The sequence below is a fragment of the Scaptodrosophila lebanonensis genome, unplaced genomic scaffold (genome assembly GCF_003285725.1).
Source record: "Scaptodrosophila lebanonensis strain 11010-0011.00,11010-0021.00 unplaced genomic scaffold, SlebRS2 tig00000080-arrow-pilon, whole genome shotgun sequence".
Classification (NCBI taxonomy): domain Eukaryota; kingdom Metazoa; phylum Arthropoda; class Insecta; order Diptera; family Drosophilidae; genus Scaptodrosophila; species Scaptodrosophila lebanonensis.
Window position 1 is genome coordinate 1,027,367 of NW_022060561.1, and position 16,995 is coordinate 1,044,361.

The 16,995-nt window shown below is 39.5% G+C and overlaps 2 protein-coding genes across 2 annotated transcripts; one reads left to right on the forward strand and one right to left on the reverse strand.

The window, feature by feature from the left end:
- Positions 1-1,016: 1,016 nt before the first annotated feature.
- Positions 1,017-12,769, reverse strand: LOC115625801 (very long-chain-fatty-acid--CoA ligase bubblegum). Its single transcript, XM_030520978.1, has 6 exons — positions 12,650-12,769; positions 5,486-5,741; positions 5,022-5,367; positions 4,023-4,522; positions 1,846-2,437; positions 1,017-1,777 (listed from the first exon to the last, which is right to left on the reverse strand). The coding sequence occupies exons 2-6, from the start codon at positions 5,722-5,724 to the stop codon at positions 1,454-1,456; spliced, it is 2,001 nt and encodes a 666-aa protein (XP_030376838.1). The 5' UTR covers positions 5,725-5,741; positions 12,650-12,769; the 3' UTR covers positions 1,017-1,453.
- Positions 7,946-8,598, forward strand: LOC115625802. The gene is made up of 2 exons (XM_030520980.1): positions 7,946-8,314; positions 8,368-8,598. Exons 1-2 carry the CDS (start codon positions 8,036-8,038, stop codon positions 8,530-8,532), a joined length of 444 nt encoding a protein of 147 aa, XP_030376840.1. The 5' UTR covers positions 7,946-8,035; the 3' UTR covers positions 8,533-8,598.
- Positions 12,770-16,995: the final 4,226 nt, after the last annotated feature.

Below are 16,995 nucleotides of genomic sequence, written 5' to 3' on the forward strand. Positions count from 1 at the left end.
TGGATAGGCAAATAGTTTGACAACAAACTTTTGCTCTGTGTTGTTTGTTTCTTTCTTTATTCATAATGTCTGGAAGAAAAATTACAACTATGGATAGAACTTTTTCAAAATGATCTTCATCTTTTGAAGAAAGTCTGGATTTAGGAACAGACAGGCAAATAGTTTGACAACAAACTTTTGCTCTGTGTTGTTTGTTTCTTGTCGCAGGTATTTTATTCATAATGTCTTGAAGAAATATTACAACTATGGATACAATTTTTTCAAAACGATCTTCGTCTTTTGAAGAGAGTCTGGATTTAGAGATATCGTCAATTAGGCGAGAATGAAAGATAAATTTTATTGGAATTTTCTAGTAGAAATAACACTATGGATACAACTTTTTCAAATAATCGTCATCTTTTCAAGAAAGTCTGGATTTGGGAATGGATAGGCAAATAGTTTGATAACAAACTTTTGCTCTGTGTTGTTTGTTTCTTTCTTTTATTTATAATGTCTGAATACAACTATGGATACAAGCTTTTTAAAAGCATCTTCATCTTTTGAAGAAAGTCTGGATTTAGGAACAGGCAGGCAAATAGTTTGACAACAAACTTTTTCTCTGTGTTGTTTGTTTCTTGTCCCAGCTGTATGTTGCTTTGCCTGCAAATGAGTATTTCGTGTTTAGGAGAAAGTCTAAAAATATAATTATCTGCTGCAAGATTCTGTAATCTTTTCAAAGAATCAAGTTTGTAGAAGAATAGGCAGCCTTATACATATATTTATTTTCAATTATAAGAATAAGTAAGCTTTTGAAAGAGCGTAAAAATATATCCATGGAATCCTTTTTCGATCTATTCTTTCAAACTGTCAACAGTGTAGCATCAGAACTGATTTTTTACAAACCATATTTGTAGAATTGTGTTGTCTAAATGGGGCTTTTGCTACTTACCTATCTTCGCTCAGAGGGCTAACTAATTCTTGATTGGCTTTCGTCTTCTTACATCTTAGCCTAGCCAGTTAGTTTCAATAAAGAGTCATTTTAGTTCCAAATGATGGTCTATTTTCGTTTCAAATTTGAAAAAGTATATGCATTTTCTCAATATTTCAGTAAGTAGTAACACGAAGAAAACTTATCACCTAAAAGTATAGAATATTAAGTATTTCTAAATGTATACACATATTAGTGTACGCTTGATAGTAAGTATGGTCCTAGGTTACGATTCCTTCACTCGCCGTCTTTAATTGGCCACAAACATCAATCACACTACTTCATCTAATGGGGGTATACATATCGAACAGATAACATTGGTATACACCCCTTATAATAATATTAACTTGGCACTCAACATGGCTTCAGAGTCCGTTAAATTCATAATTCAGTATTAAAGCTTAATTCAAGGGTCTCTTCAGTAGCTCTCTTCTGGGCCATAAACATTTGGTTTGGTTTAGCTTTAAGGCAGGATCCCACCAGAGCTTAGGCGTACAGCTTCTCAATCATATCCGTATACTGCTTGGCGACCACATTACGTTTGACCTTTAGGGTGGGGCCCAGTTCGCCGGTGGGAATGGAGAAGTCGTGCGGCAGGATGGCGAATTTCTGGACCTTTTGGGCATTCGAAATGGAGTTCTTGTTCGCACGCTTGATGCCATCCTCAATTGATTTCCAGACCTTGGGGCAGGGACCGGCGTTCAGGATGTCAGAGAGCGTTTTGTGCTCCACGCCCAGCGACTTCATCCACTGCGATGATTCGTGTGTCAGCTCGTCTAGCGGTGCTCCAGTTTCCTTGTCCATTTCCGTCTGTAAATCAGTGGAGTTCAATGTTTAAATAAATTGTCAGTTAAAAAAAAATCGTAAAGAAGGCTCACCTTAATGGACACCAGCACTGTCAAGTATTTGCGCTGCTCGCCCACCAGGAAGGCATTGGAAATACCGTCCAGCTCCTTCTTAATCATGTTCTCAATGTGCACGGGCGGAATGTTCTCACCGCCAGCTGTGATGATGATCTCCTTGGAGCGGCCCGTCAAGTACACGTAGCCCTTGTCATCGATGTAGCCCACGTCTCCGGAATGCAGCCAGCAATCATCGTCCAGCGACTCTTCGGTCTTCTCCTTGTTGTCGATGTAGCCCATGAACACGTGACGACCTCGTATGCACAGCTCCCCATGTCCGTTGCTATCCTTGTTAATGATCTTCGACTCGCAGCCGGACAGGGTCTTGCCAATAGAGTTCAATTGCATGAAGTCGGGCAGCACAATCGTGTGGCAGCCGCCCGTCTCCGACATGCCGAAGGCATCCAGAATCTTCAGGTCCAGACTGAGGAAGTATTTCTTTGTTTCCGGCGACATGGGAGCGGCAGCGCTTACCAAGGTAATGGCACGATCGAAGCCAAGAGCCTCCTTCACCTTGGACATGATGAGGGATTTGGCAATCTTGTAGCGCAGGCCCCCGTTGCCCTTTCTGAAAAATAAACCAATAAAGATGTTTTAAAACTCTGAAGGTTCTCTAAAAATATTTATACGCTGCTGTTTTATTCTTAGCTGCTTAATGGGCTGCGGTCCCAGACCTTAAATGACAAATACCACCATCTTTGAAATTTATAAGTTGAGTGTTAGATTTGCGAGAGCACGACTTTTGAATACCCTGTTTTCAATTTTTATTTAAATATCGTAACAGCTATCATTTATTTTTCTACGCGACTTGAAAATATCTTATCTGTATAATAATTATGGATATACTCTGCTAAAAGAAAAATTAGCTCGAACGTCTTTATCTCGAATGCATTGTTGTTGAACTTAAAATTGTGCAAATTAAATAGTTGGAAGCAGCTGGTTTAGATTTTCAGTTTAGATTTAGTGTTATGTTCTTTTTTTTTTAAAGCCTGTTCAAAACTGTCTTAAGAATCAGTTAAAACTATATGAGCTGGATTGAGCTTCTGATATGTTCATCTATTTTTTTAATCCATTCAAAATTGTCGTAAGATTATACAAAGAGCTGGACTGAGTTTTCTAGTCTGAGCCTTTTCAAAACATTCATTGGGACAGTCACATGCAGTCTGAGTCAGAGTGAGGACTTTATTGAGAAACGAATTGCTTAAGAATTGCATATATTTCCAGTTCTTATATCAGTCGGAAGACTTAATACTATAAAGAACTCTTGATTGTGTAACAATTCTAAGGAAAAACACTGACTTTTCCGCTTATCACGAATATGAAACAATCTTCTCGATAAAAATGCAATAGCAATTTAAGCGGAAAAGTATGATCAAATGATGAAAGTATTACTTTTTTTTTAAAAATATTTTTTCAGATTATATTGCGAATCGAGGACAACTTGACATTTTTATATAAGAGGCCACTCTATTATAGATTTGTAAGACTGTAAGTACTTTTTGAAATCATCCTTTATGCGCCGTGATTCGAACCAAGTCATACCCATAAATGAGAATGTTCTACTTCTATTTTAAAATACAAATATATATTGCGCACAAACTTCATTTCATAGCTAAGCAGAGTCGTCCCTGATAGCCGCATGAACGCAAAAGCCACATGCCTGGCCGTAAATGCCGGCATTAGTCGGCCACATACTCGCTACAAATGCGAGTACAAGTATGCACAGAGTGGACTCGAGACTTAGCGACGTGTGCAACTTGGCGTATGAGTAATGTTGTTTTCAGAGATTTTCGCTTAGAGTCGAGCACGCCAGCGGCTTGTATTTGCTGTTTTTGTTTTCGTCCCAGCTCTGCGTTGCTTCACCTGCAAACTTTTGCATAATTTAGCGCACGCTGCAAGGATTGCAGTCCGACTAGCTAGCTAGCTAGCGAGCTGGCTATCTGGGCATGTATCCAGGTAGAGAGGGGAGGGGGATATATGCTTTATATTTTGAGTATATGTGTGCATGAGAAATGCCATTGGTATAGCGGCGAGAGGTAATTTCAACTTTGGTGCTGTCAGTCGAGCCACTTTAAACGTGCATTCTTTTTGCATAATTCATGCGCCACAATGTTTGAAGTTTAAGTAGTTGGGGATCCCAGCTTGCCACTTACCCTTGACTCTCCATATAATGTTTGAGTGTGATGCCTTTGGCCCAGCTGGCTAGCATTTTCTTCATGCTGCCGCTCGATGCAGCCACGGCCACCATTCGCTCCTGGAACTTTTCATAGACACGCGGCACACCCATGAAGCGTGTGGGACGGGCATCCTGCAGCGACTTCACGAGCGTGCCCTTGAGTGCATCCTTGTCGGCAAACCAGATGCAGCAGGCTATCGATGCTGCCGTATAGATGTCCACTGTCTGGGCGGCGACGTGCGACAACGGTAGATAGGAGACAATCGCCTCAGAGCCAGCCACCACGCGCTCCAACGATTTGACGATGGCGCGCGTATCGAAGGCAATATTATCGTGACTCAGCATCACGCCCTTGGGCATGCCCACTGTGCCGGAGGTATAGACCAGGCAGCAGCACTCATTGATGGCAATATTCTCCAGGCGACGCTTGAACTCATCCTCCACATCACTCACATTCATCGCCTCGATTTCGGACCACTTGAAAGGAAGAGAACATTTATTAGCTACTATTTTCCAAATAAATTTGCGAGCGAATTCATTAAATAGTCGTTTTAGAGAGCCTTTTATTTGAGCTAACTAGACCGTCTTTTTTATAGATTTCTTATAAAGATATAAACCGAATTCACACTGAAAAATAATTAAGTATCTTTTAGGTTTAAAACTGTGGAAAGGGCAGAAGTTTGTAGTCATCTGCATTTCGAGTAATTGTACTATACTGGCAAATCGTTATAATTCAGAGCAAAGCCAAGGTCGGCAGAATAAAGTATTATGCATTTCCATTGGCTGTACATGGAATATTGAACCATTAATCCTCTGCATTCGACTCCAAAATAGATAGCTTTTTTCTCAGAATCAAATTATTTAAAACGACTTCACGAAGCTTCGATGTCACAAAACTTCACGACTTCACGAAACTTCGATGTCAATTAGGATTCGCAGCAATTAGGAAAGTCCAAAACCATTTCGAGCGACTTACCCTATAGTAGCCATCCTCTTTCATTACATAGGGGGCATAGGGCTCCTGTGTTTGAATGACTGCCTTCAGGAGGGGCAGCTTATCCTTAATGGAATGTATTTTGTCCATCTGCTTGGCATCGTCAACCACCACAATTTGGGCCTTTGAGTTCTCCAGCACATGCAGCACAGCATCAGCCGAATTTGTGGTATATATGCCAGCAATAATGCCCCGTGCGTGAATAGCGCCCATCGCCGAGTAAAACCATTCGGCACAGTTAAAGGCCAGCACGCCCACCGAATGGTGCTCCTCGAGGCCCAGTTTGATGAAAGCCTTTGCAGTCTGATGCACTTTTTGCTCATATTGTCTGTGGGTTGGGTGGCGAAAATTCAATAAAAATTCATGCCACATAATCAAATTCGCAGTGGGGCGTGGAAAAAAAACATTGCAAAAAAAGTTTCAAATTAATTTAAGCGCCGACTCACCTGAAGGTAACTGTGTGGTAACCATTTTTGCCATTCTTGGTGCGCAGCGCCGGGTAGTCGGGGTAGTTGTTAACCGTGCGTTTCAGCAGACCGGGTATAGAGATGGGCTCCTCAGCCCCCAGTCCCTCCTTTTGCATACGGATTTTCACCGCCTGTGTGGGATCTACGGTACGATAGACATCGGATGGCCGTAGGCGATTGGGGCCGGGACGATTGTACAGCGCTTCGCTCGTCGACATTTCGAGTTGCAATCAAGCTGAAAAATTCAATTCCAAAGTAATTATACCTTAGCATCCATATATCTATATGTACGAGTATGTATTTGTGCAGTATTTTCCACTTAAAAATTTTCATTTTGTTGAATAAATGTTGTAAATAAAATTAGTTGCCAGCTGCTTTGGAAATCGCCTGATCTGTGTCTAAAGTGCGTTTCAATATTCAGCGATAAGGTGTACCCGGCTTATCATTTTCTTCAGATTAGCTACTGATTAGTCTAGGGCAGTGCGTAGGGCTTGGGACCCACCACATGAAAATTTTTTACTCCCAGTGAAGGACATAACAACAGCCTCGGATAAGGAACACCCAAAAGTTGACGACCCTAGCAAACGTTTAAAGGACCACGATTTAAGGATATGCACCTGGAATGTCCGGACCCTTAACAGAGGAGGTGCTACTATCCAATTGGCGGATGCTCTCAATAAAGTAAGAGCTGACATCACCGCCATCCAGGAAATGCGATGGACAGGTCAGGGTTGCTCCCAAAGAGCAGCCTTTGACATCTACTACAGCTGCCATGCAGAAAGACGCGAATTTGGATGCGGTTTTGCGGTCAGCAAGAGACTGCGTAACTGTGTCTCTAGGTTCACACCTGTGAACGAACGGCTGGCAACCATCCGTGTCAAGGCGAGATTTTTCAACATAAGCCTGATTTGCGTCCACGCTCCGACGGAGGACAAAGACGAGATTACCAAGGACGAGTTCTATGCGAGACTGGAGACAGTCTATGACCGCTGCCCCTCTCATGACATTAAAATTGTTCTTGGCGATTTTAATGCCAAGGTTGGAAGAGAGCGCGTCTTTGCCCCGACAGTCGGACAATTCAGCCTCCACGAGACAACATCCAACAATGGACTGAGGCTAATTGACTTCGCCGCAGCACGAAACATGGTGGTGAGTAGCACCAGATTTGAACACCTTGATATCCACAAAGCTACCTGGCAGTCACCCGATCGAATGACAAAAAATCAAATAGACCATGTTGTGATAGATGGAAGGCATGCATCCAGTGTGCTGGACGTGCGTACGTTCCGTGGTGTGAATATTGATTCGGACCACCAACTTGTTGCAGCCAAGGTCCGCATGCGATTATGCATGGCGAAAAATGTACGCCCCAACACGCAGCGAAAACTAGACGTCGGAAAGCTGCTAGCACAACAGACTGCCGAAGCTTACTCCGCTCAACTCTCTGAGCTGCTTTCTCAACCGCTCTCGGAAACCGATACTGGTAGCGGACTTTGGGCACATATTTCCCGCTCACTGCACACAGCCGCAGAAGATGTCATTGGTTTCCAACAGCCGCTACCGAGAAACCAATGGTACGACGAGGAGTGCCGCGAAGCCACTGCAGCGAAGAATGCCGCGTACAAAAGAACCCTGCAGACGGCGACAACGCGCGCTGTGCATGATGTATATCGGGAGAAGAAGAGGGAGGAGAGGCGGCTTTTTAGACGCAAGAAGAGAGAGCAAGAAAAGCGAGAGCGAGAGGAGATGGAGCTTTGTAGAGACAGGAACGACGCTAGGAAATTTTTCCAGAAGGTGAAGCGTCTAACGCAAGGTTTTAAGCCCGCAGCGTCAGCCTGTAAGAACTCGGAAGGAAATCTGGTGGTGGACGGGCAAGCGGCACTGAGACTGTGGAGGGAACATTTCTCCAATCTTCTATCAGGCGAAGATGTTAACAATTCCGCCAGCGGAGATGACCCCACAGAACCGATCGCCGACGATGGTATTGAAGTACCGTCACCTAGCCATGACGAAGTCGAAACAGCCATCCAGCGGCTCAAAAACAACAAATCTGCGGGAGCAGATGGGCTGCCTGCGGAGCTGTTTAAGGCAGGCGGCAATGAGTTGGTAGGGTGCATGCACCAGCTCATTTGCAAAATATGGCTAACTGAAAGCATGCCTGATGATTGGAATCTCGGTGTCCTATGTCCCGTCTTAAAAAAAGGTGATCCCACGGTCTGCACCAACTATCGTGGAATCAGCCTTCTTTCCGTCGCATATAAGGTCATATCAAGCGTAGTGTGTGATAAGCTAAAGCCATTTGCGATAGCACTGATTGGGCCTTATCAGTGCGGCTTTATGCCTGGTAAATCCACCACTGACCAGATATTCACGCTACGCCAAATCCTGGAGAAAACTCATGAGTTTCAAATCGATACCCACCATCTTTTCGTCGATTATAAAGCAGCATTCGATAGCCCGAGGAGGGAACGTGTATATGCCGCACTGTCTGAGTTCGGTATCCCTGCAAAGCTAGTGCGACTTTGCAGAATGACGTTGAGCAACACTCGTAGCTCCGTCAAGGTAGGAAAGGACCTCTCCGAACCCTTTGATACCGTTCGAGGTTTCAGGCAAGGCGATGCCCTCTCGTGCTATCTCTTCAACTTCCTGCTGGAGAGTGTGGTGCGCAAAGCTGGTGTACACCGAGGCGGAACGATCTTTTTTAAAAGCGTTCAGCTTCTTGCGTACGCTGATGATATAGACATTATCAGCCGTACCAGGAGAGGCGTCACCGGAGCATTTGCGGCTATTGAGAAGGAAGCTGCAAAAGTGGGTTTGGTGATAAATGAGAGCAAAACTAAGTATATGTTTTCCTCTAGCAGGGACACGCGGCAACCAGACTCCCAGATCGCGGTGGAAAACTATACTTTCGAAATGGTGAAAGATTTTATGTATCTTGGCACCACTGTCACAGCAACCAACGATGTCAGCCTAGAAATCAAATGGAGATTAACTCTAGCCAATCGATGCTACTTCAGCCTCAGTAGGCAATTGAGTAGCAGAGACCTTTCCCGAAAAACCAAGCTAACGCTCTACAAGACGCTCATCCTCCCCGTGCTGCTTTATGGTGCAGAAGCATGGGTGATATCGCAGACTGATGCAGCAGCTCTTGCAGTGTTTGAGAGAAAGATGCTTCGGAAGATCTTCGGTCCCATACGCGTTGGCGACGACTACCGCATACGATGGAACAGCGAACTGTACGAGCTCTACGCTGACATTGACATAGTCAAGCGAATAAACATCCAGCGGCTAAGCTGGCTAGGTCATGTCGTGCGTATGGAAGAAGACGCTCCAGCGAAAAAAGTTCTCGATGCGGATGTTGGGGGGAGACGACGACGGGGGAGGCCTTGCCTACGTTGGAAGGACCAGGTAGAGAACGCACTTACTACCTGCGGAGTGACCAACTGGAAGCGACGCGCGCGAAGCAGAGGCGCGTGGAGAGCTGTGTTACGTCAGGTCATAGCCCGATAACGGGTTTGAAGACCAGTCAAGAAGAAGAAGAAGTCTAGGGCAGTGTGAGGCATTTCCAGAGGTCAGCGAAACAGTTGAGTCGAAGATCAATTCACATTTTTCCATGCAATAAAGTGAATCGCTACAAATACTTGTAGTATTTATTTGAAATGCTCGCCTCATTATTTATGGTATCTGTTTTTTATCAAAAGTCCAACTTCCCACCTCTAATCGCACTTGACTACCGCAGCACAGGCCACTAAAATAGTCGTAGTAGTTATCAGTTGTTATAGCGCCGGTAAATATCTAAAAAGACATTGTTTTAAGCGTTCAGCTCTTTCTTTTCTTATCACACATTAGAGTCTTGGCCAGGCACAACCCATTGGTTTTATATTTGGGTGCAAAGGGCACAACAAATGCTGGCGATATATCAACAAACACATGGTTCCATGGATTCCATAATTTTTATTAATCAATAAACATGCGACAGCACGACAGTGTGAAAATAAAAGTTTTGATAAGAAGCACACATACCGAAAATAAACAACTGGGCATTCTAATGGACTTGTCGCTTGAAAGTAGAAGAGTTCGCCCGCATAACTGATATGCCAGAAGTTGGAAAAAAGTGTACGTAATTATGGCTAATGCGATGTAATCATGAATAGTTTTAAAAGTTAGCACAGACAGTTTTAACACTTCCCTTTATAATCGCTTTGTATGATTGATTGGCGGCTGGCTAGACAAAGTGATTCACAGCCGCAGAAAAACTCACAATGAATTGCAGATAGCAATAAATATGTGAAAAACTGAAGAGTGTACCTTGTGGGGTTTTGGTGAAAGTTGTGTAGGTTTGTTTAGATACAACTGTAAACTTTATATGTAGATGAATGCAAGGAATATCTATACAAGGTTGAGTTTTTCTAGCATTGCAGATCCACGCAATATTTGGGTTCATACCTGCAAACAGGAAATTGAATTTGCTGCATGATTTCTTTTAGGCCTAAGTATAGATGAATGCAAGGAATGTCGATATAAGGTTGAATTTCTCTAGCGTTGCAGAACCACACAATATTTGGGTTCATACATGCAAACAGGAAATTGAATTTGCTGCATGATTTCTTTCAAGCCTGCCACATAAGCTGTTCAGATACAAACGCAAACTTTAAGTGTTGATAATTGCAAGGAACAAGGTTAAGTTTCTCTACCATTCAAGACCTATGCAATATTTTGGTTCATACATTCAAACAGGGCATTGAATATACTGCCTGATTTCATTCAAGCGTGGCACAACCTTGTATAGTCTCTTAGAACTATTTACAAAACTGCTGTTTCATGGAAAACGAATTGGTGAGCGCTCAGCTCAAGGTTTTGTTTATTAAAACTACACTGCTAAATTATAATGATTACAATCAGTCAATCACGAGAGAAATGAACCAGCACTTATGGCTGAGCAAAGTTCGAGACGCTCTCTGTTGCCAACAATTGTACAGCTTTAAATTTAAACATAAATCATGCATGTGATAGTTCAGCTCAGACACGCATTTGTATAATTTGCAATCAAAACTATAAACTTCCATTTCAAAATTTCACATGATGATTAATCAGAATGATCTGAAACTTGGAACACACGCGATGGGCACATGATGGTAGGAATATTGAATTCAATTGCGAGTAGCAACTCGGAATGCGTGCCAAAATAAAAATTATTATTTAAATATGCGCAGTTTTTGTTCCTATTCTAAGTATGTAGTTGTTGTTGTGGTTAGGCGCCGAACTACTAAGCATAGAAAACCGGCTTTCTGATAAGAAAACATTCCAGTCATACGATATAGGCAGACTTATTTACTCACTACAATTGTTAGTGGCTTTACTTATACTTGGTTTGTTAAAGAAATTGTATGTAAAGGAATTACCTCCAAAGATAAAGAAATATTATGGTTTCAAATAATGGGTTTTTGTATTGGAAAATAGTTGAAAAATGATTTTTAATGAATGGTAAACATTTTAAATAAATGGTAAACACTTTTCATGAATATTAAATTAAGAACAACATTTTTAAAAACGCTGCCTTTTCGCTGCAGAAGCTTGGTTGTACATTTTTTTTAAATAAATAATATATTTAATTAAAAACAAGAGCAGAACTTGTTTAACAAAATAGTGGCAATAAATGCAGTTACATTATACTTGTTACTCTTTATCTTCTGCTACTCCCAATATAAAAAGTTGGGTCCTCAGTTTCTTCAGTTTTTCAATTAATAGCATATCATTAGTAGAAATGATTTTAAGTGGAATTCATATAATCTCAACAGTCGAAGACTTAATTCTCTTGAATAGCTGTTATTCAACTCATTTAGTGACTGATATTGCGTGACTCACAGATTCTTTCGTGAGGCTAATTGTCCTTTCATAGCAATCGCACTGCAATATCCGCAATACTTGAAAGATTTTGCTTTCTTTGTGACTCTACTTGCTTCCACAATTACTTTAATTACAATACTTAGAAGCTTTCTATGACACTCTTTTTTTGGGTGACTATATAGTCTGATTCAGCTGCTTTTTATCCGCTAAAAATTGCTGACAAATATCATACCAATAGCGTACAAATTAACGGACTAATCGGTCCCCTTTTTATCCGACATTTGCACAAAAACCTTACTGCTGGTTAACAAATTTTGATGGAATATAATTTCTATGCCGCTCTTTAATTTGTGTATACTCTACTTCCACAATTACTTTAATTACAATACTTAGAGGCTTTCTATGACACTCTTTTTTGGATGACTATATAGTCTGATTCAGCTGCTTTAAATCTTCTTAAGAGCGCCGATAAATATCATACCAATAGCGTACAAATTAACGGACTCATCGGGCCCCTTGTTACCTTTTTTACAAATTTTGATGGCATATAATTTCTATTTTCCACTATTTAATTTATGTATTTGCTTAAATAAATTATCTGCTTGCTAAGCCTAGAGTTAATTTTCTATAGTTTATAGTTTTTTTTTTAACAGTTTCCGCAAACTGCCCGCCACATTTTTGCAAACATTTGTTCTTCAACAGAAAAACAGAAAAACACAAACACAAAGTCAAGAAGCTGCGTATAAAAACAAAACTGATAATGGGGGCACGTCTAAAAATATATTTTTCTAGGTATATTTGGAATGGCGTGTCTTCGTCCGTCCACGCGCCAAACGCCGGTATTTCGCGACGTCGAATAGAGGCGGGCACTGGCTGTCTAGGCAGAGCCGAATAACGGAATATTTTTGACATGGGAAGACAGGCGACAGCGTGGAAGAGAGTCTGTTATGATGCTTGTGTTTGAGAGAGATAGGGTGAGAGGGAGAGAGAGAGGCGTGGGTGCTGGTGTTCAATAATTGGAGAAAAGTGAAAAGATAATAGAAAGGCCAAAGACCTCGGCAGGCGGTAATGAACTCTTCTAGCTACATCGATTTAATTCGTGAAATGCAGTGGAAGATATTAGAGTTCATTTCATTTAATTTTTTGCATATCGTTTTGTTTTTCCTTTTTGATCAAGAAATGGCGCACGTGTTTAAGCAGCTGGCCAACTTATTTGTTCATTCTTCGTTTTTATTTTTTTAAGGAAATTTTTGTTGCTGCAGCACTTTATTTGTATTTATGAGCGGATCAACTTACATAATTTATGGTAAATGAATGCAATGAAAGCGTTTAAAGTGCTTTTAATTTAATAATTATTTGGCAAAACACACGACGCAAATCACTCGAATTCTCGTAACAGGCACGACCGCACGCAGCGAAGTCTGAGCGTGAACTGAAGATCGTGCAGGACTCGAAGCTATAGAAAAGTTTCTGCTTTGTCGCCAAGATCGCGCGCCGCTGTCGATTGTGATGTTTGCGCTTACGTTGGCGTCGACGTTGACGTTGACGCTGACAGTGATAGTGATAGCTAGCAAGGCATTATGCGACTCTACCTGATCGTGTGCCGCCTTATCAGCGAGTACTCGCATCTGCGCTCCCGCTCGCACGCCCTCAAATGATGCCGCACTTGGTGTGAGCAACAACAACAACAACAACAACAGCAACAGCAACAAGAGTCGTATTGATCTTTGGTTTGACACTGAAAAACTGCTGGCGCTTATCAGACCAAAAATTTCTTACAAATACATACACACATGCACTCATATGTGTGGCCGCAGGCACCGTTATATTATTGAAAGACGCAAGCGATCTAATGACCACTTCGATGGCTGCATAATCTCCCCAACACTAGGATCTAGCTTTTTTCTTTCTTTTCTTTTTCGAGCACTTATCAGCCTTATCATATGCTGGTACATAGGGGCCATACTAGTATGTGCATATAGCATGTATACAAGTACATAAATAGTACATATTTTTCCATGCTTTTTCAAAACTCTCAATTTAGTTCGAGTGCGTGACGTTTTTCAATTTGAATTACTAGTCTTTTTTCCACAGACTTTGGAATGTACATAGATAAATACTATATATTATACATATGTATATTCGTACAGCCTTAATCAAAATGTTCAATTAACATACCTACTTATTAAATAGTTTCAAAACAATAACAATGAAATGCATAAAAGAGCTTTTTCCGAAATATTTTCAATAAATTCTCCATATGTTCTAGGTTTGCCTCTGACCTTAATAACGACTTCCAAACTTGCAAGTTATTGCTCATTCTAATTTATAGTTTTTCAACTGGAAATTTGGAAACTTCTTCCCGTCACAGTTTCCTGCTCATTAAATTTCTTACAGTAATGAAAGGTAGAAATCCGTTCTTTCCGCCTTTATTTATTTTAAAATCTTCTGCTGATAGGATCTTGAAATAGTGAAAAATTGAAGCTGTTCAATTAGTTTCTGAAATCGTAAAAATGCATTCAAGTATGCGTTTAGCAAATATTATAATAATTTAATTATAATTTGAGTAGAAACGCCCTATATTTCTGATAAAGAACAGGAAAAATATCCAGAAACGCGCATGAAGAAAGAAGGTTTTATACTATACAAAAGTTTTCGAAACACCCTTTACTCAGAAAGAAAATTGGGAACAATATTTATTTTATTAAAATTATTCACAAAAATTGGATGATAAATTTGTGTCTTTCTACAATTAGTTAACAATGTAGAATTCAGGTTATAAAACCTTATCTACTTAATTAGATATACTTTTTTACAGCTTGTGAGTAAGCCTAGTAATATGGGGATTATTATTTATTTACTGTTTTATAGGAAACTTATTATACAATTGCTTAATCTTCAGGAAATTCGTTAGAACATTCAAATGCTTTAAAAAACATATTTTTGAATATGAAAAATATACCTGACATTGAAATAAATACTTTTTTATGTTTTATTTATTTACACAAACAATAAGTAAATATATGTAGCTTTATTTAAAACTAACAGGAATGGAGAGTTTCCTTCTATTATATTACATTGAAATATGTTTGTAAAATAGAGTCTTTAGACTGTTATTTATAGGATACAATAACAAGCCTAGCTCTGTTTTCGATAGAAAAGAAAAGATTATCCGAATTGAAGATCTCGCAAGGCTCTGTAGATTTGTTAAAATAAACCAATTTAAAATATATTTTATTGCATTAGAAAATGTGGGGAAGATATTCTGCAAATTTTACTTCAATAGGTTGTCAGTATTCCATAAATTCAAGTATATATTCAGGTTTTCAGCTTTAGCTTCCATAGAAATATACATTTAATTCAGTTCTGTTGCGCTTTTTATACTTTTTAAAGCCCTTTTTATGTTTTCTTCAAATTTATTTTTTATTCTCTACTGGAAATAGCCGTTTTTAACATTATTTTGATAATAAACTATATAATTTGTAAGAAATTTGTCTGAGATTTGATTTGCTTTTAATTTTTGGAGATAAATGTTTTAATCTTTTTTTTAAATGATCATTTTTTGTTTCCTTTCAAGTTTCTTTGCAAGTTTCTTTTCTACGCTTCAGCTACAATTGCAATTAAAAAAGTATGGATTTGTCTCATGACTCAGCAATCCGAATGATACAAATACATTTTTATATATTACATTCTATATATTATATATTTATGAAGCTGTACTAATTATTTGCGCTCTTTCGCACTGAAAACTGTTTTCCCAGCTTGCTTGGCCTCGAGACTAGTCATGAACGTGACTTCGCCCAGACAGTTTTATCGCTAATATTATTACACCACATAATGTACAAGAACCGCTATATTTTCAACTACGCACTTGGATCGGAAGTTGTTTCTCCTCTGCCTACAAAAGAGTAAAGCCCTGATGGATCAACTTATTTAATTTGGAATTCCCAAGCAATCAAGCAGTTAGTTAGTTATCCAGCGAGCCTTCCTATTTAATTTGCGAATACATAACAAATATTATCAGTAACCGTTGACTGATTTGAGTTTTATCGTCAATTCCGTGCAAAGTTCAACATTTTCATACCCAATACCAACCTTTTTAGTCATTTCCTGGCCAACATGCTAACGTATTCAAGACAATATCTTAAAGGTCAATATTATAATAAGAGTTTAATAAAAAAAAGGAATAGAAAGCAAAGTTATTTAATTCGAAGGCCGATGAGCTAATATAATTATGGCATAAAGTGAATAACCGATGCAAAGACCTATGGGACTGTTGCCAATTGTGTTGATTGCTTATCAACTTATAGTATACGGGTTTCGGTCCGTTTTATGATCCGCACAAGACTCTGTTGGGCAATTCTAACAGTAGTAGGGGAATTCGGTATTACGCCACCTCACTCCCCCTATACATATATACTCGTATAAGGCGGCAAGTCTGTTTAATCTCTGGCAGGAGCATTTCATTCAGAGCTCCGTCTTTCAAAACACTACTCGTATGCGCGGATCAGTTTTGTATTTTTAGCCCAGAAACGTAGCAGTTGTTGTTGTTGTCAATGGGGGGGTATTAGCTCATAATTTTAGGTACTTCAATGGCCAATACAATGTCAACAGATTAGCAATCGCTCAGATTAGATACACTGCCTTTTTCAATAGCTCATATAAATCACAATTGCTGGTTCTTAAAATATGTGATTATCTCTGGATCGAAGATCTGCCAAGGAGACCTTTGCCCTCCAAAGCCAGAGCCAATCGAAATAATGATTGCATTTGACGCCACAAAACAAAAGCGGAAAGTCTCTGTAGTTTCCTTAAATAGCTCCCCATTTATAGCTGAACGTCCTTGCTCTTCGACTAATGAGTCTCCAGTTAATTATATTGTTTCTGATTACATTTATAATCTCTTGAAATTTGGTTTAACCTCGCAGTAAAACGTCATGTCCAGCGTATTCTGCACAACTGATAAGAGACGCAAATTAATTTAAATATTCAAATTCTGCTATATAATGGGAAACCTGAAAACCACCACGTAAGCCACAACGGAAGTTGTCACGTGTGTGTTTTCTCTTTAAATTGAATTATGCAAGAATCTATTTAATTTACGAAGCCGAGCACTAGTATGTATTAACTGGCATGATAATCATAACAAATCTCTAAGTTATTGTCTAATTTTATTGAAAAAAGTAAACCAAAGAATCTTTGCTGAGATTAGAGTAATTATATATAGCATGTTTAAAATAAATACAAGTATAATATTTTGAGTTCAAGGACATTGTGGCAGATTAACAGTTCGTTAAGTTATGTGAAGCAATTCTATTTATAATGAAACAACAGAAATTTGATAATTTAAATTAATTTTAGTTTTCGTTAAGTTAAACGAAGCACGTCTATTTAGATTGAAACATAAGGAATTTGATAATTTTGTTGATAAAGCATGTGAACGTGTTTGTCTTTATTTGAATTATCTCCTAATGTTGGAAATTAATAACAAGGATTAATAGTTTAGGCTCTCTTTTGTATTCACTTTTTCTTCTTTTTGGTCGATGATATAAATAAATAAATACTAAGTTATGAGTTGTATGACAGACATCTTTAAGGCTTATCCATCTGAGAGGCTTCAGAACTGAGATAAATCAGTGGGA

Excerpts from the sequence above, each read along its gene's own strand:
- LOC115625801 (XM_030520978.1), bottom strand. The coding sequence starts at position 5,724 with ATGTCGACGAGCGAAGCGCTGTACAATCGTCCCGGCCCCAATCGCCTA. Across the intron at positions 2,438-4,022 it reads CATTATATGGAGAGTCAAGG|AAAGGGCAACGGGGGCCTGC; the intron begins GTAAGTGGCAAG and ends TTTATTTTTCAG. Across the intron at positions 1,778-1,845 it reads CAGTGCTGGTGTCCATTAAG|ACGGAAATGGACAAGGAAAC; the intron begins GTGAGCCTTCTT and ends ACTGATTTACAG.
- LOC115625802 (XM_030520980.1), top strand. The coding sequence starts at position 8,036 with ATGACGTTGAGCAACACTCGTAGCTCCGTCAAGGTAGGAAAGGACCTC. Across the intron at positions 8,315-8,367 it reads TTGAGAAGGAAGCTGCAAAA|GGACACGCGGCAACCAGACT; the intron begins GTGGGTTTGGTG and ends TTCCTCTAGCAG.